This window comes from Dama dama, chromosome 2 (genome assembly GCF_033118175.1).
Source record: "Dama dama isolate Ldn47 chromosome 2, ASM3311817v1, whole genome shotgun sequence".
Lineage (NCBI taxonomy): Eukaryota > Metazoa > Chordata > Mammalia > Artiodactyla > Cervidae > Dama > Dama dama.
The window spans coordinates 13,390,828-13,417,483 of NC_083682.1; the positions used below are offsets into that span (position 1 = coordinate 13,390,828).

The 26,656-nt window shown below is 47.2% G+C and overlaps 1 protein-coding gene and 1 pseudogene across 1 annotated transcript; both read right to left on the reverse strand.

Moving 5' to 3' along the window:
* Positions 1-2,779: 2,779 nt before the first annotated feature.
* LOC133066352 (pregnancy-associated glycoprotein 2-like) lies at positions 2,780-11,802 on the reverse strand. Its single transcript, XM_061157354.1, has 9 exons — positions 11,714-11,802; positions 10,257-10,398; positions 9,186-9,303; positions 8,966-9,084; positions 7,567-7,760; positions 6,531-6,647; positions 4,846-4,987; positions 4,662-4,760; positions 2,780-2,926 (listed from the first exon to the last, which is right to left on the reverse strand). The coding sequence occupies exons 1-9, from the start codon at positions 11,764-11,766 to the stop codon at positions 2,780-2,782; spliced, it is 1,131 nt and encodes a 376-aa protein (XP_061013337.1). The 5' UTR covers positions 11,767-11,802.
* Positions 11,803-17,252: 5,450 nt separating this feature from the next.
* Positions 17,253-26,421, reverse strand: LOC133066358 (pregnancy-associated glycoprotein 1-like; annotated as a pseudogene).
* Between the last annotated feature and the right edge of the window lie 235 nt (positions 26,422-26,656).

Below are 26,656 nucleotides of genomic sequence, written 5' to 3' on the forward strand. Positions count from 1 at the left end.
GTCTTAGTTAAGAGGAACCAGATCCTACTTTTCTGCTCCCTCAGGGCTACATCCCCATATGTGCCCAGCTGCTATTGCTGACAGAGCCAGGCTCCCAGGACGCAAGTGCCCCTCAAGCTCCACAGTCTGCCCATCTTCAGGATGGGCAAGTCCTGCAGACTGTGACCCAGGCAGACTGCCACTGCTCTTAGGTCCCCGAGACAGGAAGCGGGGAGATGTTCACCACTGTCTTGTGACCAGACTCAGGACCAAGGGTGACCTTGGTGAGGACTCTGGAGCCCTGTAGGATACCCCCCAAGCTGGTTCCCTGTGTACCCCAGCTAACCCCTTGGCCCAAGGCCAGGGAGGCTGGAGGGTCCCAGGTAAAGAATGGGATCCAACTCGTATCTCACTTTAGCCTGAGAAACAACTCTCGATCCACTGTAGGCTGAATTAATTAAGCAATGATCATAGACAGCTGGTTGTTTGGGGAAGGGGCCACTTGCAGCACCAACCAATGGCAGAGCAAGATCACTAATGGTCTTGGGGCAACAGTTGCCAGGTAACACGGTGAGGGCCAATGCTGCACAGCAATGACCACCTGCTAAGGTCTGTGAAAGAGCGAATTCTGTTACAGAATTAATCCCATTTTATCACTAAGAAACAAATTAAGAGGCTGAATACTTTGTCCAAGATCCTGTAGCTAGTAAAAGGTCAACCTTGGGTTTCAATCCAGAATATGAGTTCTCAAGCCTTGAATGAGATTTTTTGTCCTTCATGCCATGTTAACTATTCAGCACTGGGGTGTGGTGAGATTTCCAATTGCAATCCCAACCCCAGAAACTCCTTAGAAAGAAAGAAATCTAAAAAAGTCTTCCTTCTGGGGTGTACATGCCAATGTTTCAAATTGTTGCAGCAGATCATTTCAATGATGTTTTGAGGCAAGTGACAAATGCATGATGGGTGCTTTGCTTTTGATAAGTCCTGTGGGTAGTTAGATGACTAAATATCTGGTTACTTCATTGCATGGTTGGAATCACCCTTGGAAAAGAAAGCTTGTTCAGGTTCACACGTATTTCCTCACTAACCAGGAGGCGTTGGAAGGTTTCTAAGGTAACTGCCGGTGTTCTAGACATGAGGCGCCGAATGGGGACAGTTCCATTTAACAGGTTGAGATTGGACTGTGCAGGTTGCCAAAGTAACAGCTTCCTGTGCTACCTAGGAGATGTCGGGAACTGACAAGAGACCAAAAGCCTTTACAGCACTCGTTGCCGTGTGATTTTAGGCTAGAAGTATTTGGCAAGGAAAGGTTGGCTGGCAAGTATGAGGAGGGGAGTAAGCGAGCCAGCTCTTTAGCTCGTGGTGGAGCCAGGAAAACAGAAGTGCTGGCTCAGTCAGAGTTCCCTGTCTTCGTTCAGAAAAGCAGTCATTTTGCTTGACTCATATTGAGCCCTGGGCATGGCAGGAGTTGTCTCTAAACAAAGAATTGCCAGCACAAGAGGCAGAATAATTCATATTTGTTCCAGACTCAGGAATTCAAAAAGCCTTCTCATGGCTACTCACTCCTCCCAGGCACACATACAATCTCCAAGGTAGAATTATCATCATGATGGCCACTTTCCAGATGAGGAAACTGAGGTTAAGGGACTTGATCAAGGTCACACGACTCAGGATATGAGGAGTCAAAGCGGAAACTCAGGATATCAGTTCCCAAATTGTGTGGTTTTGCTCTGCTCCCACCAGGGATGGAAGGTGGTGATCTGCTACTAATTGTGTAGGGAGAAGCAAGCAATATCCAGACTTAAAATGAAGAAACTAGGGAAAACAACTAGACCATTCAATTATGACCTAAAGCAAATCCCTTATGATTTTACAGTGGAGGTGACAAATAGATTCAAGGGATTAAATCTGGTAGACAGGGTGCCTAAAGAACTAATGACGGAGGTTTGTAACATTGTACAGAAGGCAGTGATCAAACCATCCCCAAGAAAAAGAAATGCAAGAAGGCAAAGTGGTTATCTGAGGATGGCTACAAATAGCTGACAAAAGAAGAGAAGTGAAAGCAAATGCAAAAGAGAAAGTTAAAACCAAAGGAATGCAGACGTTCAGAGAACAGCAAGGAGAGATAAGAAAGCCTTCTTAAGTGAACAGTGCGAGAAATAGAGGAAAACAACAGGTTGCAAAGACAACACATCTCTTCAAGAAAATGGGAGATACCATACAAATATGTCATCTGAGGTGGACTAGTCAGAGCTCTCCCTTGAATCCTCAAGTCTCTGAGCTACTTCCCTTATGGGTTAGGTGCTTAGGGATATAAAACCCTAGGGCAGGTAGCCCTGGTCTCCCTCAGTAGGTGTAGAAGCCTTAAGGAAGAAAGCTGTCGGGCTAAGACAATCAAAGAAGAGAGAGGGGAAGGAGCGAGGGTGAGAGAGAACTGATGACTTCTGATTTTTTGGGTCCAGTCATTGAGATCTTTCTACCTGCTCTGGTTCCTATGTACAGGATCTCCAGTGTTCTTCCGAAAAGTCTCCCCTTTTCTTGAAACCAGCTGGAGTTGAGCTCCTCTCGCTAGTGGTTCAGACTTGGTTCTAGATCCTGCCTGATTATGATGCAGCTCCCAGACCCAAAAAGAGGCACCCATTTGTTTTAGCACCATTAACAGTGAAACATTTTATTCATTACTGAGAATAGGGTTTGCAGAGCACCAAACAGTTCACCAGCATCGCTGGGCAGGAGTGCCTTAGTGTGAGCGAGTGTGTCTTGGGAGAGGCCTGACTGATTCCTGAACCAGTCCAAGCGTTTACACTGCCGGAGCCAGACCAATCCTTTCATTTTTTCGATCAAAAACTGAGAAGTATTGCCTCAGAAACACGTCACCCAGGAGCCAGATGTCTGAAAAGATAGCTTCTAGACCTCCGTGAAAGGCGCTAAGGCAGGAGTTTTTTTCCTGGGAGAGTTAGAGACACACACCAGTCAGCCTGTGAGCTTACCTGCAACCCCCTCCTCAATATCCAGACCTAGCACACTTCTTGGTTTCATTTCCCTCATTTGGTATGTATCGGGTGATTTTCTCAGCACCTTGGGATATGAGGGCTCATCCAAAAACAAAAAGGGCCAAGACGTGTGGTTGCCACATGGCAGGAGTGTGGGGAGGGGAGGATTGGGAGTTTGGAATGATCAGATGCAAAGTAATATACGGAGGCATGATAAGCCACAAAGTCCTACTTATAGCGCAAGGAACGATATTCAATATTTATTGATTAACTAATGAAAAAGAATGTGTATATTTGCATATGTACAGCTAAAGCGCTGAGCTGTGCAGCAGAACTTAAGCAACACCGATCAGCCATACTGCAATGAGGTTTTCTAGAAAAGAACAAGAGTAAAAAAAAAACAAGAGTGTCCCCGGTTCCCCTGACACTCTCTGTTTCCTTCTGACTCCTGCTCCTCATTTTCTCTGCAGAGAATGCCTGTTCTTCTCCTGTGTCCCCAAAACCTGTTCTTTTTTTTTTATTATTAACTTTTAATTTTGCTTTGGAGTATAGCTGATTAACAACATGCTGAGTTTCAGGTGGACAGTAAAGGGACTCAGTCATACATACACATGTATACTTGTCCCAAAGACAGCCCTTCCAATCAGGCTGCCACTTTACATTCAGCAGAGTTCCCTGTGCTATATAGTAGCTCCCTGTTGGTTATGCCTGTTAAATATATTCAAGGCAGTGCTCACAACACGTTCTTTAAGACGTCGCTCAGGCCCTCTGAGAAGACTATTTGGACCCACACTCACCCTTTGGCCACTCTAGGCTTGGCTGGGTGACTTATTCTGGCCTCCATCCCCACCGGTTGGTTCATAGCCCTCATCACCCCTAATACGTCCCCAGGGTCCCTTTGCAGAGCACTGTGGGGTTCCGTTTGCATGGAATCCAGGGCAGATTTGCCTAGACCCAAGCGGGCCTCCCTATGGAGCCATGAATCAGGGGTTTTAGAATTACTGCAATTCCCTCTCTTCCTCAAAGCCGTCTTTGAGCCCGACAGCCTGCTCTGAACTCCCAGAGGGAGCTGGCGTGAAGCCTCCACCCTGTGTCAGGGCTGAGCAGGCACTGTGCACCCTTTATTCACCTTAGCATCCAACCACTCCACAGAAGGGTCGGGCAGCCCGACTCACAGAGGGGGAACTGGGACTTAGCAAGGGGAAGTTGCAGTCAAGGTCTAAGGTAGCCGTGTAATTTATTGTAACCGGGAAAATTTCAAGAAGGGAAGGGAGACTGTTAATCACTATGGTGGGACAGCTCACAGCACCACCACCAGCCAAGGCCCCTCATCACATGTCCTATTTTAGGGATCACTAGAGCTGACTTTCCGTGTTCCTGCATCTGAGGGCTCTAGTTGAACTGAAGATCTATGAGGGCAGAGGACCTTAGTGTTCCCCTCTCCCTGTGACTCCCACCATGCCAGCACAGAGTGGTGTCTCCACATTTATTTCAGGAGGATGGATATCCCAGACCGTCCTCCACTCTCAAGTGGTTGATTGTGTGGGAGGTGCTGGCCCAGCCAGAGGGGCTCAGCGGCATCTGCAATGGTGTGGCTTGGCCTGCCGAGGGTGCCCTCCTCCCAGCAGTAGCCCAAGGGTTCCTGCAAACCCCAATTTAGAGAACCAGCCCTCAGGGGTGGCTGCTCACCTTGATGATGTAGGCTTCAGGGGGCAGTGGATAGTCGATGCCATTGATGTTGAAGATGACAGGAGGCAGGGTGTTGACTGCATCACATGAAACCACATACTGTTAGAGAGAAGGAGAGAGGTTGGCCCAGAGGATCCTTATTATGTGGGGAGACTGGGAGTGACCCTGTGGCATGACCCTTCACCTCAGAACCCTTGGGCCTGGCGTTCATGAGTTTGTGGATGTTGGTGACCATTTCTGTTGAGCCATAGATCAATGCTGATCCGGTGTCCACAAAGGCCTGACATCCATGAGAACAAGCAACAACATTCCCGTTCATGGTGGTGCTGAGAGACAGTAGGACAAAGCGGACATCAGGGTCATGCAGAACGTTCCCTCCTTGAGGAAACTGTGAGCTCCCTCCCTCACAGCTGCCCCCTCCCTGACTGTCTCCTGAACAGAGCTTCATCTCTTGCCCTGACTTTTCTTTTTCTCTGATCACAGCACCTTTCTTGATATCCTTGAGCAGTACTTGAATACACCAGGCTCTTTTGTACCTTGACACAAGCTGGTCTTCCTTCCTAGAAGAGCACCCTCCCCTTTGACTGCCTAATTTCTCCTCATCTTCCAGATTCCAGCTTAACTGTCATGGATTCAAGGATGTCTTTCCCCCGGTGTGTATCAGTCTCCTGTCTTGGTCACTCTTTGTAGACCCTTGCTCATGTCTAGCGTGTACCAAACTGACAATTCAATATGTGTGTGTGTCATTTCTTGCAATTTGCCTTCTTAGATGTGAGGGCGAGATTTATTCTCATCACGTCCCTAAAGTGCCTGGCACACAGTGGATGCACAATATTTGTCTGTTGGATGAGTGAAAGAAGACTGTGAAAATAATGAATGGAGACCATCCAGACAGGTATATCTGATGTCTCACCAACAATGGGTCAAACAAACAGTGAAGATGGAGGTTCCTGCGGCAGCAGATTCTCATAGGGGTGGGAGAGACTGGCTGCCCTGGGAGAGGTGTCTCTGAGCAGCACCCCCTCCCTGGGTTCAGACACTGAGACCCTAATCAGCCAATACCTGACTAGACATAGAACCTCAAAGGACAGGTAAGATTTTATCTGAGGTTAAAACACAGAATCTCATCAATTATTGCCTCTTGTTCTCAATCCACTCCTGGATCCCACCTTCCCGATTCTCTCAGTTAGAGCTCCTGCCCCACTGTGTGCCTTGGGACGTGGGGTGTCTCTTTTTATGAGTGGCATTCAGGTCCCAAGACTGTGGCCACCCTGTCTCCACTGCTGGCTAGCTTCTCCCTAAGGAGACCAGTTTTCCCCATTTCTTCAGGTCTTTCCCTGTTTTTAAACTGACATTTCTCTGTACTGAGAAATTCCTTGGTCCCTTGTTGCCCTGGACAGTTGGTCATCTTATCACAGTTCTGTTCAGGCTGAGGAAATTCTTCCTGATCCTCTTTTCACCACACTGTAAAGTCCTACAACTATGTCTCCCACCTCACACTCAGGGGTGCAGTCCTCCCGCAGCTGCACAGGCCTCTCTGGACACTGTGAGGGACCCTGTTCAGAGACCTGGTCAGCAGGCCTGGGCTGATTATGAACCCATGTGTGGTTTGTGGGTCTATGTGTTTCTGTGTTTGTTCATGTGTGTGTTAATACGCGGCTCTGTGTGTACTTGTGTCTCTAGCTGAGTAAGCATGTTTATCTGTGCCTGTTGTATCTTTGCATGAGTGTCTATGTGTCTGTCTGTGTCCTTGTGGGTGGTGTGTATGCCTGTTGACTGTGTGTCTGGGAGTGCATTTGTGTGTCTGCCTGTGTCTGTGTACAGATAGGGGAGCATCATTTGGGATGACCTTCAGAAGGAGAGGCTTACCGGTTCATGCTTATCTGCCAGCGGCGAGTTTGGGACACTGGTACCCAGTTGAGCTCTCCCTTGTAGTAGCGGTGGTCCACCCCACCAAACATCACCACACTGCCCTCCGGCTTGCTTCTGCAGAGTGAAGGGAGGGGGATCCTTAGGGGACAGTAACAACAGCACTGTCTGAGAGCTGTGCTTATCCACCATCAAGGCCCTAATAAGATCCCCATCTACATATGCAGAAATCGAGGCTAGGAGCAATTGAGAACCAGACCGAGGTCGGTCGCTGGCTAATGAGTGGCACAGAGGAGCTGGGCCACCTGGCCGGGCTCCACCCACTCAGTCTTCAGAAGAGGCCCTGGACCTCCTGTGACCTCAGTGCTCAGAGATACCCTCAGAGGACAGTGTGCTGAAGGGTTTTGGCTTCCCCCTTGTCCAGCCTGTATTTTTTCAGAAACATCAAGGCCTGAAGCACTAAGGGTGTGGCTTCAAGTCACACAGGGTTGGCTTCACTGGCCTGTGACCTGTGCTGTCCTTTGGGCCCCACACACAGCAAGTCCCCCACCTCTGCTCTCGTTGTCTTGAAATTCCCAATACTTGTTCAAAATGGAGTCCCACACTTTCATTTTGGATCCCACACTTTCTTTTTGCACTGGCTCCTGCAAATTGTGTAGCTGGTCCTGGGTGCTCAGTGAAATGTTAGTGAGGAAGGAAAGATTTCCACCATCCCTCTCTTTCCTTCCATGTCAAATTCATCAGCATATCCTGTTGCCTTTTCTTCCAACTCGTATCCTGACACCTTGCATTAGTCTTTGTTTTCACTCAACCCCTACACCAAGCCCTGGCTCTTGCACCCAGGAGCATGGTTATGTTCCAATAAAACTTTATTTATAAAAGCCAGTGGTGAAGCCAGGTGGGGCCCTGGGGCCATAGTTATCCTGGGTTAGTCTATCTCTCAGGATACTTCTGTATCAATTGTTGCATCATTTTCATACAACTGAAAGGGTTTGACAACTAGTTTGGAGAGAGGGATTGTCCAGCTCAGACTTACTTGCTCAAGTAGAAGGCAAAGACAGGCTCAGAAAAGGCACCTTGGGACCACAAGTTGTCAAAGATGGGCATGGCACGTGTGATGCTGATGGAGGGGAAGGCCAAGCCCAGGACGCCATCAAAGGGCACACCATCAAACCTGAATTCCACCACGCTTAGGCCAAACGACTGATTAAGGCTAACGAAGTTCCCGATCTGTGGGCGAGAAGAGTGCTCTCACATAAATGTTTGTTAAGTGGGTCTAGGCTTGGGCTGAGGAAGAAATGCCATTAGCTCTGCAGAGAACTGAGGCCTTTCTGTGTCCTTGGTAGACCTCAGATGGTTAGACCGAGCAGGGAGGGGAATTTGGGTTCCATTTATGTGGGTCCGTGGATTTTAAAACTTCTGCCCCTCTCAAAAACACCTTCTGAATGAGTCAAATTGGCCTCAAGGCTTCTGTACCAGTGGGACAGCCAAAGTCAGGCCAGGACCCAATGGTGCCCCCTAATGGACAAAATGAGTAAAGAGCAAGAGAGCATTCTCTGGCGTCTCTATGAAATGATGACAGAAATGGACTGGATTGATGGTAACATATTTTGGATTCTGCATCTGGCCAGAAATACTGAAGTCCATTATACAATGTTTCTGGCAGGGTTCTTATGAAATTCCTGCCTGGGAAATACCCTTTTGGGGGTATCTGTGTGTTTGTGTGAGAGTGTATGAGAGAGAGACAATAAGAGAGTGAGGCGAACTACTCAGGTACTTTGGGGGAGGAAGGCCATAGGTTTTATTAGACTTCCAAAGGCCCCATACTTTGAGAACACACTTATCAGGCCCCCCTACACCTCTGGCCTTCTGCTTATCCGCACTGGATATCTGAAATTCCTGACTTCACCCAAGGTCCCCCGATCAGTTTTTTCCTTTCCCCAAATACCCACCACCAGCTTCGGTCCTGACAAGCCAGCCCAGCTCCACCACTTACCACAGGTGTGACCTCAGCAAGGCTCTTGCTGTCTGCACCTCAGTTTCCTCATCTGTATCATTAGCTAATCAATGCATCTGCTGTGTGGGGTTGTTGCAGCTTTAAGAAAGTTATTACCACGGCAGTGCCAGGCACAGTCTGAGAATATAAAAGCCGGTGCTTTCTCTCCCCCTCTTCTGGCTCCCAGCAAAATGAGCCCTAAGCTGCTCATGGGCAGAGGAGCTGCAAGTACACAGCCCGAGCCACTCTCTGGGTTAGCTAATCCATTTGTTTGTGTGTCACTATGAAGATGTCTCCCCAGGGACAGGATCCTGTGGGTAAGATGGCCAATGTCTATGGGAGTTAGGGTAGGATGGTCCTGCCAGCTGGTCCTGTATCTGTTTTGTAAGCAGTGGTCACTCCATAGTCAGTCCTGACTCAGCTTTTATTTCCACATTACCCGAACGGTATCAGAGCCAAGAAATCCCTGAATTAGCCCAGATTCATAGAAGATGGTGACAGGCTGGCCTGCTTTCCTGAAGCTGGAAGAATTTTGAGGATTGAAGGTGTTGTGTGTTTCTGCAGACACAAGAGAAGAGTGTCAGTCAGGTACCAAGGGTGGAAAAGGGAGAGTCAGGGCAAGGAAAAGGTGGGTGGGTTGGGGGGGTGTTTGTACTCACTGCAGGCTGGACTTTCACAAGTGATGGAAGGCACCCACAAGTCAGCTGAGCCTGTGTCAAAGAGGACCTGGAACTCCTGAGGGGGTGTTCCAATGGCGATGGTCCCCACGTAGGCAATCTATGGGAACCAGGAGGGGTGGGTTAGTGCAGATCTGGCTCCTCTCGATTCCCCACTGCTGCCTCCCTCTGGGTGTCACATGTCTCCGGAGATCACTTTCCAACCACCATGCAGCTCACAGCCTTTGTTCTCTGAGGATTTGATATTTTTCCCTGTGCTACACAGTGTCTAGGATATTCTCTCTATGACCAGGGGTTGAAAAAAAACCTCCTGCATTCGAAGCCCAGAGTCATAAGCACTGGACCTCCAGGAAAGTCCTGGTGCCTTCATCTGAGAAGCTCTCTAGTCTCTTCAAACCCAGCCTGAGCACCTCCTTCTCCAGGAGGTCCTCCTTGATCAATCCCAGCCACTCCCTCTAAACTCAGGCCACATCCAATCAACACCACACAGCTGACCCTTTCATTTGACATATACTTACTCTTTGCCTTTCTCTCAGGCTAGCCTGCACAATCTTGAAGACAAAATATGCCCTTTTGTGTAATCTAATAAGAATAACCACATTGTCAGATTCTTATGCCTTACATGGATTAGGCAGTCAGTGACTTTTTACTGCTGTGATTCTTGCATCTGTGGAAGCTGAATTCTTTTGCCTGGGGACTCACTCTTGCTTTGCAGTTGGCTTTATCCTTTGACCAGAGATGACTCACCCTTCATCTGTAACTGAGTGGCTCACTTATTTCAGAAGGAACAATCTCCGTCAGACTAACGACACATCTTTGACACAGAAATGAATGATTACCTGCCACCTGGTCATTGCTGGGCCCAGTCACCACAGACCAAGAGCTGAGGATGAGAATGCCTTCTCCTCTGAAATGGGGTTCCTGTTTCCCAGTGTTTCTGCCTCCTGCAGGAGCCCCAGCCCAACCTTCCCACCTGCTACGGCCAGATGAGTCCCAGTGCTAGGACAGAGCACAAGGGGGCGATGAGGAGAACCATCCTCCCAACAAACTCACATCCAGAAAGTTCCTCAGGGGGTGAGTGGCTATTTTGGTGTCTCTCTTGGACAGTCTATAAGCTTGTTCCTCCAGGAAATTGTTCAGTAAGTTTTTTTCCCTCAGGGTTTCTCGCAAGGTCTTCACTTTCCTTAGAGGCAAACTTTCACCGAGGATTAGGAAAGAAACAAAGGAGAAGATACGATCAGCTGTCCGTGTTAAGGTATAACTGTCATTGTAATGGCACTGTGGATTTTCCAGCATTTTTATGAGTGTCACCTAATTATCAGAGTGCCATGCAAATGCCATTTCAAAGATGTAGGTTTGAATACAGGTTGTGTTGTGTAACATTGTGTAAGACCATTTGGACTCTCAGCTTACTCCTGGATAAAAAGGTGAAATGTAATTATTACCACCCTCCATATAGAAAATTTGGGATATAAGTGAAGTGATGGATATAATGTACCTGATATATAGGAAATGTCAACAATGACAGCCATTAGTATTACTATTGCCATCCCACTGTATCTTTCTCAAGGAAGCTCAGGGAGGAAGGTTCTAGAAGAGGATCATTATCTATTTTTATGGGGAAGGAATCTGAAATTCAAGGATTTTGTCACTTGGCTGTGGTCACACTGCTTGCCGGATGAACAACAGCATAGAGGTAGCTCTCCCAATCTTTCTCCAAGTAGAAACAGAGCAGAGGGTTAAGAGAAGAATCCAGGAGATAGGAAACAATTTAGGGAAATTAAGAGGCTAAAGAAGCAAGGATGAGACAAAATTGAAAAACTAAAAGAAGAGAAAACAACACGGAGAAATCTGCACTCACAGAGACTTCCAAAGAGATGGAGAGATAAGTGAGAGAGACACAGAGATGCAGACATAGACATATACACACTGAAGTAGAGAGAGAACAGAGAGGAGACCTAGAATAAAATGTAGAAAAATGCTATTCCATAGGACCACACTTACATTTATACAGGTTGTCCACTAAGCAATTGCAATGAGTTCCATTTTCAGCAGGTCACCACATGATGGGGTCCCAAGAGTTGTGCAACCATGCAAAGCTACACCTTGACCCTTGGGACCCACAGTTTCTATAGCAAGGTGCATGCCTGCATGCTAAGCTGCTTCAGTCGTGTCCAGCTCTATATGACCCTATGGACCTCAGCCTGCCAGGCTGCTCTGTCCATGGGATTGTCCAGGCAAGAATATTGGGGTGGGTTTCCATGTCCTTCTCCAGGGGATCTTCCCGACCCAGGGATCCAACCCGCATCTCTTACATCTCCCACATTTGCACGGGGGTCCTTTACCACTAGCACCACCTGGGAAGCCCAAGGCTAAAGAAGCAAGGGTAAGTACCTATAACAAGGTATTTATGAATAAGTAAGAGTTGAACTTTAAGACTATCAGGGAAATGTTCCATTTCTTTCTAACCCAGAAAGGAAGAGGATGCGGCTTACAGTCCCCATACTTACATGACTATGCACTCTGAGAAGGCCACCAGCCCGAGGAGCACAAGCCACTTCATGCTTCTTTCCTGGCTCCAAGTACTCAGGGAAGCTTTAGTTCTTAGCATGCAGTGGTGACCAGGAGCTTCTGGTTATATGTGTTCTAACCTGCCCTAATTGTCCCCTTTAGGCCACTAATGGATCTGATAAAAATACAAAGCTCTTGATAAAACTTTTATCTTCATTCTTGACCTTAGGGAATGGTCTTAGAAAATTCTCAGAATTCAGAGAATTCTACTGTGATCTCTTCCTTGAGGCTTGGCTGGAAAACCAAAGTGAACCACATGGACATCTAAGGCATGGAGAAACTTGCCATCGTGGAGAAAATTACTGCTAAGAACACCATAAAAATCAATACTAGGGGCCATGCTAGATATTCATGATCTCCTGTGGTCTGCCTCGCAACTTCAACTTCATGAGGTATGGTTTGCTGTCCTCGTTGGAGAACTGATTGCTAGAGGAAAAGAGGTCAAATGGAAAAGTTAAGACTTCAGAGGCAGCCCAGGGACATATGAGTGGCTTTAGGTAGTGGGTCTAAGAAAAGTTTACGAATCCACATGGAGAAGCCAAAACTGGGATAATTTTAGCATTCCACTCTTTAATTAGAACAAATTAAATGTATAAAAAGTATATGCAAAACAGAAAAAGAGACACAGATGTACACAACAGACTTTTGGACTGTGTGGGAGAAGGGGAGGGTGGGATGTTATGAGAGAATAGCATTGAAACAAGTATACTATCAAGGGTGAAACAGATCACCAGCCCAGGTTGGAGGCATGAGACAAGTGCTCAGGGCTGGTGCACTGGGAAGACCCAGAGGGATGGGATGGGGAGGGAGGTGGGAGAGGGGATTGGGATGGGGAACACATGTAACTCCATGGCTGATTCATGTCAATGTATGGCAAAAACCACTACAATATTGTAAAGTAATTAGTCTCCAACAAATAAAAACAAATAAAAAAAAAAAAAGAAAAAAAGAGTCAGAAATTCAAACTACTAATAGACAACATCTCATTTGTCTCTGTGACAGATTGCTAGGGTACTAACACCATTCTGAGAGCTGAGAAAGGAAAATAATCATCAATATTTATGCCATATTTTTTGTATGTAGCATATTCCATGTAACCAGAAGTAGTTTAAGCAATCTTATTTTTATAGAAGAATTCCAGAAATTAAAACAGAAGGAGTGGTAGAGACAGGAAAGCACTATTTTGCAGCATCCTCATGAAACAATGGATCTGGGCAAAGGTCATCAATGGATGCTAAAACCATGCGTGAAAGGTAGAAAGGGGAGTATACAATGGATGCGTGAAGCTGGCAGCCTCAGGATCCACTGCATTTCAGCATCTCTCAAAGTGAGGCATCTAGAAATACTGAGACTCTTTAAGTATCACCTTAAGATATATATATCTGCATATGAAATATTGCAATAAAAATTTTTGAACTCAAGTCTAGATCTACCTACCAGTCTCCAGGGAAAAACAGAGATCAAGATACAGAGAAGCAATCCTCTAAACCTACAATCCCCCACCTTTTGTCACAAGGGGCTGGTTTCTTGGAAGACAATTTTTCCACAAAAATTGGTAGGGAAATGATTTCGGGATGATTGAAGGATATTTCACTTATTGTGCACTTTATTTCTTTTATTACTACATTGTGATATGTAATGAAATAATTATACAGATCATCATAATGCAGAATCAGTGGGAGCCCTGAGCTTGTTTTCCTAAAACAAGACTCTCCCATCTCTGGGTGATGGGAGAGTGATGCGGAGCAGCTGTAAATACACCTGAAGCCTCACTCACTGGCCTGCTGCTCACCTCCTGCTCTGCAACCCGATTCTCAATAGACCAAGGGATGGTATTGGTCCTGGTGCCAGTGTTGTGGATCCCTGCTCTAAACCCAATTCTTGGGACATTCTGTAAGACAAACCATGTCACTTCCTCCCAGTTGTTGAACAAATAAATGGCTTTAAAATCGAGAGAGAGAGAGTTATTTAGTCTTAAAAGAGAACAACTTAAAAGTGAAACATATGAGTACATTCTTTCAATAAACTGTGAAAAGACATCTGCTTTTAGAGAATCGGGGAAATTTGAACATGAGCTGGATATTAGATGTTAATTTTGTTTGGAACAAAATGCATTGTGGTTATCTATATTTTGTGAGATGGTAAACTTTTCCTTAAAATACTTCAGCAGAGATGAATAAATAGCAAAAGAAAAAAGAAATTAAATGAGGGTCTGTCTTGATTTGAAAAGAGATCTGCATAGCTGCTATAGATTGAATTCTGTTGCCCACAATTCAGACGTTAAATCCTTAAGTCCAGATGTGATGGTATTAGGAGGTAGGGTCTTTGGGCGGTAACTAAGTTGATATGGGTTTTTGATGGTGGGGCCCTCATGATGGCACTAAACACTTCCCCCCTTTTTCTCTCTTATTCTCCCTCTTCCTCCATCCCCTCCCCTACCACACATAACAACATAGAAAGAAGAGAACTGATGTAAGTCAAGAAGTGTGTCTTCACCAGAAACCTGACTGTCCACCACCTTGACTTGCACTTCTAGTCTCTGCTCTATGACAACCTGTGGGACTCAGAGGTTAGTTTTGTAGTTATTGATGCCAAATGATGAAATACAGGGTTCATGATACTATTCTTTCTTATTTATATTATGTTTGACATCATTTTGTAATCATTTTCCAAAAGGTGCATTTTGAAGGCTCTGTCTTAGTGGTACTTTGCAGGGCCCAAGAAAAGCAGATTCAGGCAGGCCCCCCAATGAAAGAGTGGTTGGAGACCCACTTGCTCTTTATCTAGCTCTTCGGTCATCTGATCCCCATCCTCCACACCCGACAACCCCACCCACACCCCCATCTGCACCCCCCTGCTAACCTGCTTGTTCATCCAGCTGGAGACTCTAATGAGCCAGGTCAGGGCCTGGAGGTGGAAGGAATGGGGATGTTTTTAGAAAGAATGAACTGGGCAGCCCCCTTCCTGGTTTTCTCTTCTTTAGTGTCATCTGCAGGTGAGGGAGAGGGCCTGGGTATGGAGGGAGCCACTAGTGGGGCTCTGGGAACATTTGGAAGGAAAGGGAGGAGGAGTTCATAACCCAGAAACCAAGACGTGGGCAGATTGCTCAGCATCCAGGAGGGAGGAAAGAAGCACTGGGAGAAGAATGGTGCCAACCAGAGGGACAAATCCACCCAAGTCTTCTGGTTAACCTTACTGGAGGTCATGTTCTTCTTGCTGGAATTCCTGCTCCGGACATGAAGCGGGTAGAGCCGCACTCACTGTTAATGAGTCATAGGGAGAGGGACAGCTTCCCCCAAGGGCCCTTTGATTCCACTCTAACTGTGGGCATCATCCCAAGCTGGGCAGCAAAATGGCAGCTCATCCAAGCATTTAAAATACTTCCTAATTTATCTAAGCATCCTGGCAGGTCTTGTGCCCAGAGTTCCTTTCAGAGAGCCAATTCATCAGCCCAACTCGGGTTTCTGCAGAGGAAACTACAACCTTCCCAGTTGGTAACTTCTGACTTATAGCTACCTGATCTCATCCCACAGAACCCAAATGGTGGTAAGTTCCAGGGGGCAAGGTGTCTAAGGTCCTTCATCTCATAGCAGCTATGTGGTAAATAGTCTTCCACTCCCAGTCCTGAGTCCAGGATCCATGGATATCACCAGGCAGTCACAGCCCCCTGCCCACTAGATGCAGCCTCAGCATCCTTGGTAACAGATACCTCTGAGCCACTTGTCCACTGATTGACATTGAGCTTCAGTCTGGAACATGTGTTCTGGAGCAAGTCCAGTCTCCCTCATCCAAGAGATGGGAAGCTGAATCCTGGGGTGTATGAATCACTCTAAAGCTGCAGGTAAGTTAGTGAAGACCTGGCAACCCGGACCTCTGGTTCTCAGGCTAGGAGAACTCCAGGAAGGAAAAGATGAGAGAAAGCTCAATTGCATCCACTGCGAGGCAGCTCTCAGGGGTCTGCAGGCACCAGAGTGGAAGTTCCTTTCCCACTGTCCCTCAAGTCTGGCTGTGATTCTATCAGAAGACCTGCCTTCTTGTAGCAGCAGGAAAGCACTTTGGGGGGCTGGTTTTGCTAGGTACCAGGCACAGTGGGGAAGCCCTAGCTGGAGTGCCCCCAGGAAGCAGTCATGCAGATGGTGCCTAACTCACTCCCAGCTCAGCAGTCCCGGCGCTTCCGCTCCTCATTCACACAACACTGACCCACGGGACACTGGGCACATGGACCTGCATTCACAGCAAGCAGCATTCCATGTTCAGCCCTCTGAGAACATAGACACCGTGTCTTACTCTTTCCTCAGGGAACCCCTGGCTGAGTGAGGTTCGGATTGAGACAAGCCTATAATCAAGGGACTTATTCCCTCTTTGATGCTCAAAAAAGATCTTGGAGGTTTGAATGTCTTGAGAGGGGGTGAACCAATCATGTTCTTGGGGGACTTTGCTTTATGGAACTGGTTGGAGAAAAAGGACAGACACTCAGGACAAGGCTGGACATCTCCGGGTCTCAGCTGGTTGTGAGTTGAGTTCCAGCCACCAGACTTCAGGGTCAGGAGCTGATCTTATTCACAAGCCACCTTCGGAGAAGGAACAGGAGAAAGATTTTGCCCAGACAGCAGTGTAGTCAGCCGACCAGAGGATCACACAGGGCAAAATGGGACAAGAGGTTTTGTTTGTCTCTTGGCTCTATCAGTTCCCTGGAGTTTCCACCCCTGAGGACAAGCACACAGAGATAGCCAGAGTCCCTGGTGATGCCCCTGGGAACGGATGCCCCTGGTGATAACCAGCCTGTGTAAATGGCCCTGGGCCCAGGGCTGACTCAGCGCTCTGACAGCACCAGGGTCTCCCTTCTGGGGAGCATGAGACGGTTCATCACTGGTAACTCACAAGTGAAGTATGTAACGAGGTACTGGTTGGTGACTTGTGCCCAAGTTCCAAGCATTAAAGCAATATTGGAAGTTGAAAAGTAGCCATTCATTAAGCTTGATTACCTTGGACCTTTACAGTGACTATTTCTCACATCTAGAATGTTTTTCTCCCAGTTTTTGCATTGCTGGCTTCTTCTCAGCATTTAGCATCATCTCAAATGTGTCTCCCTCAGGCAGGCCTTCCCTGGCCACTCTAATCTCACAAGCACAGAGCCTGATCCATTCAAAGAACCCATAGACACTGACTGCATCTCCCTTTGTTTTTCATGGGCACCTTTAGAGCTTGCAATTATTGAAAGCAGTTGGAGTTGGGCTCCTCTCACTAGTGGTTCAGACCTGGTTCTAGATTCTCCCTGATTATTATGCACCTCCCAGACCCAAACAGAGGCACCCATTTGTTTTAGCACCACTAAGAGTGAAACTTTTTATTCTTTACTGAGAATAGGGTTTGCAGAGCACCAAACACAGTTCACCAGCATCGCTGGGCAGAAGTGCCCTAGGGAGAGCGAGTGTGTGTTAGGAGAGGCCTGACTGATTCCTGAACCAGTCCAAGCATTTAGACTGCTGGAGCCAGGCCGATCCTGTCGTTTCCTTGATCATAAACAGAGAAATACAGCCACAGGAAGACATCACCCAGGATCCAGGTCTCTGAGTTGTTATCTTCCTCTGTGCCCCCTTGAAAGGTGCTAAAACAGTGGCCTCGAGAATCCTGGGGGAGTCAGAGACACACACCAGTCAGCCTGAGCCCTTACCTGCAGCTGCTCTCAGTATCCAGACTCAGCACACTTCTTAGTTTTATTTCCCTCTTTTGGTAAAGTATTAGGTGATTTTCTCAGCAGCTGGGGATGTGAGGGTTCATCCAAAAACGAAAAGGGCCAAGACATGTGGTTGCCATATAGCAGGGGAGTTGGGGATGGGAGGATGGGAAATTTGGGATTATCAGAAGCAAAGCAATACAGAGAGGACTCATAAACAACAAAGACCTAGTGTATAGCACAAGGAACTATATTCAGTATTCACTGATAGAACTGTAATGAAAAGCAAAAGAAAAAGAATATATATTTTTGGATGTGTGTAACTGAGTCAGTTTGCTGTACAACAGAAGTGAAGGGAACACTGAAGATCAGCCACATTTCAATACAATTGTTTGGAAAAGAACAAGAGTGTCCCATAGTCCTCCTCACTCTGTTTCTTTCCTTCTGAATCCTGGCCCACGTTTTCTCTGCAGAGAATGCTGGTTCTTCTCCTGCATCCCCTCAATATTTTTTTGTTTAACTTTTACTTTTGTTTTGGAGTATACCTAATTAACAATATTTTGAGTTTCAGGTGGACAGGAAAGGGACTCAGTCATACATATCCATGTATTCTTGTTCCAAAGACACCCCTCCCGTCCAGGCTGCCAAATAACACTGAGCAGAGTTCCCTGTCCTACTCAGTAGCTTCTTGCTTGTTATCCATCTTAAATACATTCATAGCAGTGCTCACAACACATTCTTTAGGACTTCGCTCAGGCCCTCTGGGAAGATTCCTTGGACACACACTCACCCTCTTTGGCCACTCCAGGCTTGGATCGGTGAAGTACTCTGGTGCTCCACCCTCACTGGCTGGTCCGTAGCCCTCATTACCACTAATCTGCTCCCAAGGCCCATTTGAGAGGACCTTGGGATACCATTTCCATGGAATCCAGTGTAAATTAGCCTAGACCCAAGCAGGTCTCTTTATAGCTCCATGAACTGCGGGGTTAGAATTAGTGAAATTCCCTCTCTTCCTCAAAGCCTTCTTTGAGCCCATCAGCCTCCTCTGAACTCTCACTGGGAGCTGACATGAAGCCACCATCCTGTGCTGGGGCTGAGCAGCCACTGTGCACCCTTTATCCACCTTAGCATCCAATTTCCCACAGAGAGGACTTGTACTCTAACTCAGAGAGGGGGAACAGGGCTTAGCAAGCGGAAGTTGCAGCCAGGAACTAGGGTAACCAAGCAACTTATCATTAAAACCAGGAAAACTTTGAGGAGGGAAGGGAGACTGTTGATTTTGCTGGGACAGCACACTGGGACTGTCCCCAGCCATTCTCCTTGTCACATGGCTTATTTCAGGGACAGTTGGCGCTGACATTCCGTGTTCATGCATCTGAGGGTTGAATTGAAGGATTCAATTGAGGATTGAATTGAAGCTCTCTGAGGACTGAGGACCTCAGTGTTCCCCTCTCCTTATGACTCCCACCATGCCAGCATGGTGCGGCGTCTCCACATTTATTTCAGGATGATCAGTGTCCCAGACGGGCCTTTACTCGCAAGTGGTTGGTGTTGTGGGAGGCTCTGGCCCAGCCACAGGGGCTCAGGGGCTCAGCAGCATCTGCAATAGTGCGAGATGGCCTGCAGAGGGCGCCCTCCCCCCAGCAGCAGCCCAAGGGTTCCTGCAAGTTCTAATTTGAGAATGACCCCTCAGGGATGTCCCCTCACCTTGAGGATGTAGGCTCGAGTTGGCCCTGGGTACTTGATGCCGTTGCTGGTGAAGATAAGAGAGGGCAGGGTATTGACCGCAAAACATGAAACATAGTGCTGTTAGAGAGGGGGGGAGAGAGGTTGGCCCTGGAGATCCTTGTTGTGTGTGGAGACTGGGAGTGACCCTTTGGCATAACCCTTCACCTTGGAAGCCCGTGGTGTGGCCCCGATGAGCTTCTGGATGTTATTGACCAGCATTGTTGGGTCAACGATCAGTGATGTCCCAGTGTCCCCAGTGGCATGACATCCACAAGAACAAGCAATGACGTTTCTTTTCATGGAGATGCTGAGACATCAGGGCAAAGCATGTGTCAAGGTCACTCTGAATCTCCCCAGAACTGCCCCCTCCCCTACTGCCTGTTTCCTGAACAACTCTTCATCTCTTGCCCTGACTGTTCCTTTGCTCTGATCACAGCACCTTCCTTAACATCCTTGAATGCAGTATTTGAATACACCAGGCTCTTTTGTACCTTGACACAAGCTGGTCTCCCTTCCTGGAAGACCCTCCTCCCCTTTGAGTGGCTAATTTCTTCTCATCTTCCAGATTCCAGCTTAACTGTCATGGTTTCCGGGAAGTCTTTCTCCCAGGGTGTATCAGTCTCCTGTCTTGGTCACTCTCTGTAGACCCCTCCTCATGTCTAGCATGTACCAAAGTGACAGTTCACTATGTGACTGAGTCATTCCTTGCACATCTGCCTTCTTACTTGGGAGGGAGAGTTTTATTCTCATTGCCTCACTAGAGTGCCTGGCACACAGTGGATGCCCAGTGTTTGTCTGTTCAATGAGTGAATGAAGACTGAAAATAATGAATGAGGATCATCCAGAGAGCTGTATCCAGTGTCCAACAAAAATGGGTCAAACACAAAGTGAAGATGGAGGTTCCCAGGGGCAGCAGATTCTCATAGGCGAAGGGGAGACCGGCTGTCCTGGGAGAGGGTGTCTCCCAGCACTGTTCACTCACCCAGCTCAGACACTGAGGCCCTGGCCAGGTGATAACTGACTAGCCCAGAGGAACTCCAAAGGAAAGGCCAGCATTTGTCTGAGGGTATTACACAGAACCCCATCAATTATTGCCCCTTGTTCTCAAGTCATTTCTGTATCCCACCTTCCTGATTCTCTCAGTTATAGCACCTGCTGCACTGGGTGCCTGGGGTAGGCAATAGGTAGCTATGGCTACATGGGGTGTCTTTTATTATGAGTTGCTTCTAGGTCTCAGGACTCTGGCCATCCTCTCTCCACTGCTGACTAGTTTCTCCCTAAGGAGACCAGTTTTCCCCATTTGTTCAGGAGTTTTCCTGTTTTTAAACTAACATTTATATGTACTGAGAACTTCCTTGGTCCCATGTAGCTCTGGAGAGTTGGTCATCTTATCATAACTCTGTTCAGGCTGAGGAAATTCTCCCTAATCCTCTTTTTACTACATTGTAAAGTCCTCTAACTATGTTCCCCACCTCACACTCAGGGGTGCAGTCCTCCCCCAGCTACAAAGGCCTCTCTGCACCCTGTGAAGCACCCTGGTCAAAGCCCTGGTCAGGAGCCTGGGGTGATTATGGATCCATGGATGGTTTGCGTATCTTTGTGTTTGTGTGTTTATTTGTGTGTATATTCCTTTGTGGCTCTGTGTGTGTGCTTGTGTGTCTCTGACTGGCTATGCATGTTTATCTGTGCCTGTGTGTGTTTTTATGTGTCAGCCTGTGTGTCGATATGTGCCTGCTTGTGTATTTGTAAGTGTCTTGTGTCTGAGGGCAAGAGGAGAAGGAGGCAATGGAGGATGAGATGGTTGGATGGCATCACTGACTCAATGGACTTGGGTTCGGGTGGACTCCAGGAGTTGGTGACGGACAGGGAGGCCTGGCGTGCTGCAGTTCATGGGGTTGCAAAGAGTCGGATACAACTGAGTGACTGAACTGCCTGACTGACCGTGTCTGCATGTGTTGTTGTGGGTGGTATATATGTCCGTTGACTGTATGTCTGCGAGTGCATTTGTGTGTGTCTACCTGTGTCATTGTACAGATGTGGGAGCACCACTTGAGGTGACCCTCAAAGGGAGAGGCTTACCGGTCCATGTTTACACACCAGTCACCTGCTTGGGTCAATGGTATCCAGTTGAGCTCTCCCTGGTAGTAGCCTTTGTCCACACCACCAAACATCTCCACACTGCCCTTCCCCCTGCATCTGTAGAGAGAAGAGAGAAGGGGAATTTGGGGGGACAGTAACAACAGCACTATCAGGGCTGTGCTTGTCCACTCATCAAGGCCCTAATGAGCTCCCTATTTACAGATGCAGAGATTGAGCTTAGGAGGGATTGAGAACCAGGTTGAGGCTGGTAACTGGCTAATGAGTGGCACAGAGATTAGAAGCTGAGTCACCTGGCCAGGTTCCACCCACCCAGGCTTCTGCAGAGACCCTGGACCTCCTGAGACCCAAGTGCTCAGATATACCCTCAGAGGACAGTGTGCTGAAGGGTTTTGGCCTTCCCCTTGCCCAACTTGTCATTTTTCAGAAAAATCAAGGACTGAGAGCACTAAGAGTGTGGCTTCTGGTCACCCAGGGCTGGCTTCACTGGCCTGTGACCTGTGCTGTCCATGGGGCCCCATGGTCAGGGTCCCCACCTGTGCTATCCCTGTCTTGAAATTCCCAATACTTTTTGAACAAGGGCTCCCACACTTCCATTTTTCACTGGCTCCTGAAAGTTGGGCAGCCAGTATTTGGTTCCCAGTGAACTGACAGTGAGGAAGGAAAGATTTCTGCCATCCCTCTCCTTCCTTCCATATCAAATCCACCAGCAAATCCTGTTGCCTTTTCCTCCAGCTTGTATCCTGACACATTCCATTGGTCTTCCCCTTTCCTCACCCCTAGACAAAGCCGCTTCTCTTGAGCCCAGGGGCACAGTTGTGTTCCAATAAAACTTTATTTATAAAAGCCAGTGGTGAAGCCAGGTGAGGCCCTGGGGCCATAGTTATCCTGGGTTAGTTTATCTCTCAGGATACTTCTGTATCAAGTGTTCTATAATTTTCGTGCAACAGAAAGCATCTTACAGTTAATTTGGTGAGAGGGCTTATCCAGCTCAGACTTACTTGCTCAAGTAGAAGGCAATGACAGGCTCAGAAATGGCAGCTTGTTTCTTCAGGTTGTCAAAGATGGGGATGGTTCCTATGATGGACATGCCGGGGTAGTCCAAGTTCAGGAGGCCATCAAAGAGTGTATTGCCAAACTTGTTTAGCTCCAAGCTTAGGCCAAATGGCTGGTCAGTGCTAACAAGGTCCCCAATCTGTGGAGAAGAGAGTATTCCCACATAAAGATTTAGGAAGTGGGGCTGGGACTAGGCCGGGGTGCATTGCCATTAGATCCTCAGAGAAGAACTGAGGCTAAGCTGTGTCTTCGATGGGCCTCAGATGGTTAGATCATGATGGGAGGGAAAGTTGGGTTGTATTTGTGTGGGCTGTGGATTTTAAAACATCTGCTCCTCTGTCAAATTGGCCTCAAGCCCTCTGTCCAGGTGGCGCAACCAAGAGACTCAGGTCAGGACCCAGTTGTGCCCCTTTCAGGACAAAAAGAGTAGACAGCAGGAGAGCCTTCTACTGGCGTCACTATGACTGATGACAGAAATTGACTGAATTGATTGCAATGTATTTTGGATACTGCATCTGCCCAGGATGGCAGACGCCAGTTACACAATGTTGCTGGCAGCGTTCTTATGAAATAACCTCCTAGGAAATACATTTTGGGGATATGTGTGTCTTTGTGTGAGTGTGTATGGGAGAGAGAGAGTAAAAGAGGGAGGGGAACTACTGTGGTAATTTGCGGGAGGCAGGCCGAAGGTTTTATTAGACTCTGAAAGGCCCCTGAAGTGAGAAACCATTTATTAGGCCCCACAACATCTCTGGCTTTCTTTCCCAGCCTGGATATCTAAAGTTCTTGACTACCCCCAGGGTCCCCAGATTAGTTTTTTCTTGTCCCCAAACATCTTACACCAGCTTCAGTCCTGACAAGCCAGTCCAGCTCGACCGCTTACCTTATATGTGACTTCACAAAGGCCCTTGCTGTCTACACCTCAGTCTTCTCATCTGTATCATGAGCTTATCAGAGTACCTGGTGTGTGGGGTTGTTACAGGATTAAAAAAGTTATTACCATGAAAGTGCCTGGAACAGTCAGAGAATATAAAAACGGGTGCTATTTTCCCCTCTTCTTGCTCCCATAAAAATGCACCTTGAGCTGCTCGTGAGCACGGGAGCTGCAAGTCCACACCCCAAGGCACTCTCTGGGTTAGCTAAGCTGGGAGTTTCTCTGTCACCACAGGCGCTGTCTCCCCAGGGACAGGATCCTGTGGCTAAGATGGCCAATATCTATGGGAGTTAGAAAAGGATGGGTTCTGACAGCTGGTCCTGCAACTGTTTTGTAAGCAGCAGTCACTCCGTAGTCAGTCCTGACTCAGTTTCTGTTTCCACATTACCCAAATGGAGTCATAAGCAAGAAATCCCTTCATTATCCCAGTTCCAAAGATGATGCTGAAGGGCTTGTTCATATCCCGATAGGTGGAAGACTCGTAATATTTGAAGGCATTGCATGTATCTGCAGACATGAGAGATGAGGGTCATACAGGTGCCAAAGGTGGAGTAAGGGGTGTCAGGGAAGTAAAAGATGGATGGATTGGGAGGTTCTTGTGCTCACAACACGATGGACTGTTGCAAAAGATGGAGGGCACCCACAAGTCAGATGAGCCTGTATCAAAGATAACCTGAAACTCCTCAGCGGGTGTTCCAATGGTGATGTTACCCACATAGGACTACTATGGGGACCAAAAGGGGGTTGGTCAGTGCAGACTTGGCTCCCTTTGATTCCCACACTGCTTCCTCCCTCTGGGTGTCACATGTCTCCTGAGATCACTTTCCAACCACTGTGAAGCTCACAGCCTTTGTCACAGAGGTGCCTGCATTTGTTTTTTTCTGTGCTATGTGGCATACAGGATATTAGCCCTGTGATCAGGCTTTGAAGCAGTACCTCCTGCATTGGAAGCCCAGAGCTACAAGCACTTGACCCCAGGGAAGTCCTAGTACCTTCATTTGAGGAGCTCTCAAATCCAGCCTGGGCACACCCTTCCCCAGGAGGTCCACCTTGATCAACCCTCACTGCTCCCTCTAAACTCAGACCATAGCCAATCAACACCACACAGCTGACCCTCTCATTTGACATGTATTTACTCTTTACCTATTTCTCACGCTGGCCTGGGCATTCTTAAAGACAAAATGAGTCCTTAAAAAATCTAATAAAAATAACCACAGTGTTAGATTCTTATGGCCTGACACAGATTAGGTGTTGAGTAACATTTACTGCTGTGGTTCTTGCATCCGTGGAAGTTGAACTCCTCTGCCTGGGGATTCACAGTTGCTTTGCAGTTGGCTTTATCCTTTGACCAGAGATGGCTCACTCTTCATCTGTAACTGAGTGGCTCTCTTAGTTCAGAAGGAGCAATCTCCCTCAGACTAATGACACATCTTTGACACAAAAATGGGTGTTTACCTGCCACCTGGTCATTGCTGGTCCCAGTCACCACAGACCAAGAGTTGAGGATGAGAATGCCTTCTCCTGTGGGTGGGGTCCCTGTTTCCCAGTGTTTCTGCCTCCTGAAGGAGCCCCAGCCCCAACATCCCACCTGCCACCTCCAGAAAAACTCCAATGGTAGGCCACACCCCAGGGGGCATGTGGAGCACCATCCCCCCAACACACTCACATCAAGGAAGTTCCTCATGGGTACAGAAGTTATATTTGAGTTACCAGTAGAAATCTGGGACAGTCTATAAGCATGTTCCTTCAGGAAACTGTTCAGCAGTTTTTTTCACTGAGAGTTTCTCCCATGGTCTTCATTTTCCTTAGAGGTATTCTTTCACCAAGCATTGGGGAAAAAAAACAAAGAAGCAACAATTAGCTGTGTCTGTTAAGGTATAAATGTCATTGTAATGGCACTGTGTACTTTCCAATCATTTTTATGAGTCACCTTATTATCAGAATTTTATGCATGTACCATGACAAAGACATACGTTTGAATACAGGTTCTGTTCCATAATCTTTGGTAAGCCATATGACCATGTGGTGTCTCAGTCTCTCCCTTAGTAAAAAGGTGGAGTGTAACAATTCCCACCCTCCAAACAGAATATTTGGGGGATAACTGAAGTGATGGATATAAAGTGAAGTGAAGTGAAGTCGCTCAGCCATGTCCAACTCTTTGCGACCCCATGGACAGTAACCTACAAGCTCCTTTGTCCATGGAATTTTCCAGGCAAGAATACTGGAATGGGTGGCCATTTCCTTCTCCAGGAAATCTTCCCAATCCAGGGGTTGGACCCAGGTCTCCCACACTGTAGGCAGACACTTTACTGTTTGAGTCACCAGGGAAGTCCGATGGATAAAAAGTACCTGATAAATAGGACGTCTCAACAATGAAAATCATTAGCATTGCTGTTGCCATCCCACTATATCCTTCTCATCCCAATATATCCTCTTTTTACAGGGGAGGAATTTGAAATGCAGGAAGATTGTGAGTTGGCTGTGGTTACACTGCTTGTCAGATGTAAAACAATGTTTAAGCAGCTCTATCCTTCTCCATGTTGAAATAGAAGAGAGGGTTGAAAAAAGAATCCAGGAGATAGGGAAGAAAATAAGGAATTAAGAGGCTCGAGAAGGAAGGACAAGACAAAAGAAAAATTAAAAGGAAAGAAAACAACACAGAGAGTTCTGCACTCACAGAGACTTCTCCTTCTCTTCCAAGGAGACATAAATGAGAGAGATACAGAGATGCAGACATAGACATATACACCGAAGCAGACAGAGAACAGAGAGGACATGTTGAATAAAATGTAGAAAAGTGCTATTCCACAGGACCACACCTACATCTGCACTAGCTGTGCACTGAACAATTCCAAGGAGTTACATTTTCAACAGGTCACAACATAACTGGACCCCAAGAGTTGTGCAACCATGCAAATCTACGCCAAGACCCGGGGACCCACAGTTCCTATAGCAAGGTACTTGTCAATAAGTAAGAGATGAACTTTAACACTGTCAGAGAAATATTCCTTTCCCTCCTAATCCTGATGGGTGGAAGAATAATCAGACAAAAAGAAAAATCCCAGAAAGGAAAATGATGCGGCTTACAGTCCCCATACTTACATGACTATGCACTCTGAGAAGGCCACCAGCCTGAGGAGCACAAGCCACTTCATGCTTCTTTCCTGGCTCCAAGTACTCAGGGAAGTTTGGGTTCTTAGCATGTAGTGGTGACCAGGTGCTCCTTGTTATATAAGCTCTGACCTGTCATAATTGCCCCCTTTAGGCCAAAAATGGATTTGATAAAAATACACAGCTCTCAATAAAATCTTACCTCCATCAGTGTCCTTGGTGAGTGGAGTTTGAAGGTTCTCAGAATACAGAGAATTATACTGTAATCTCTTCCTTGTC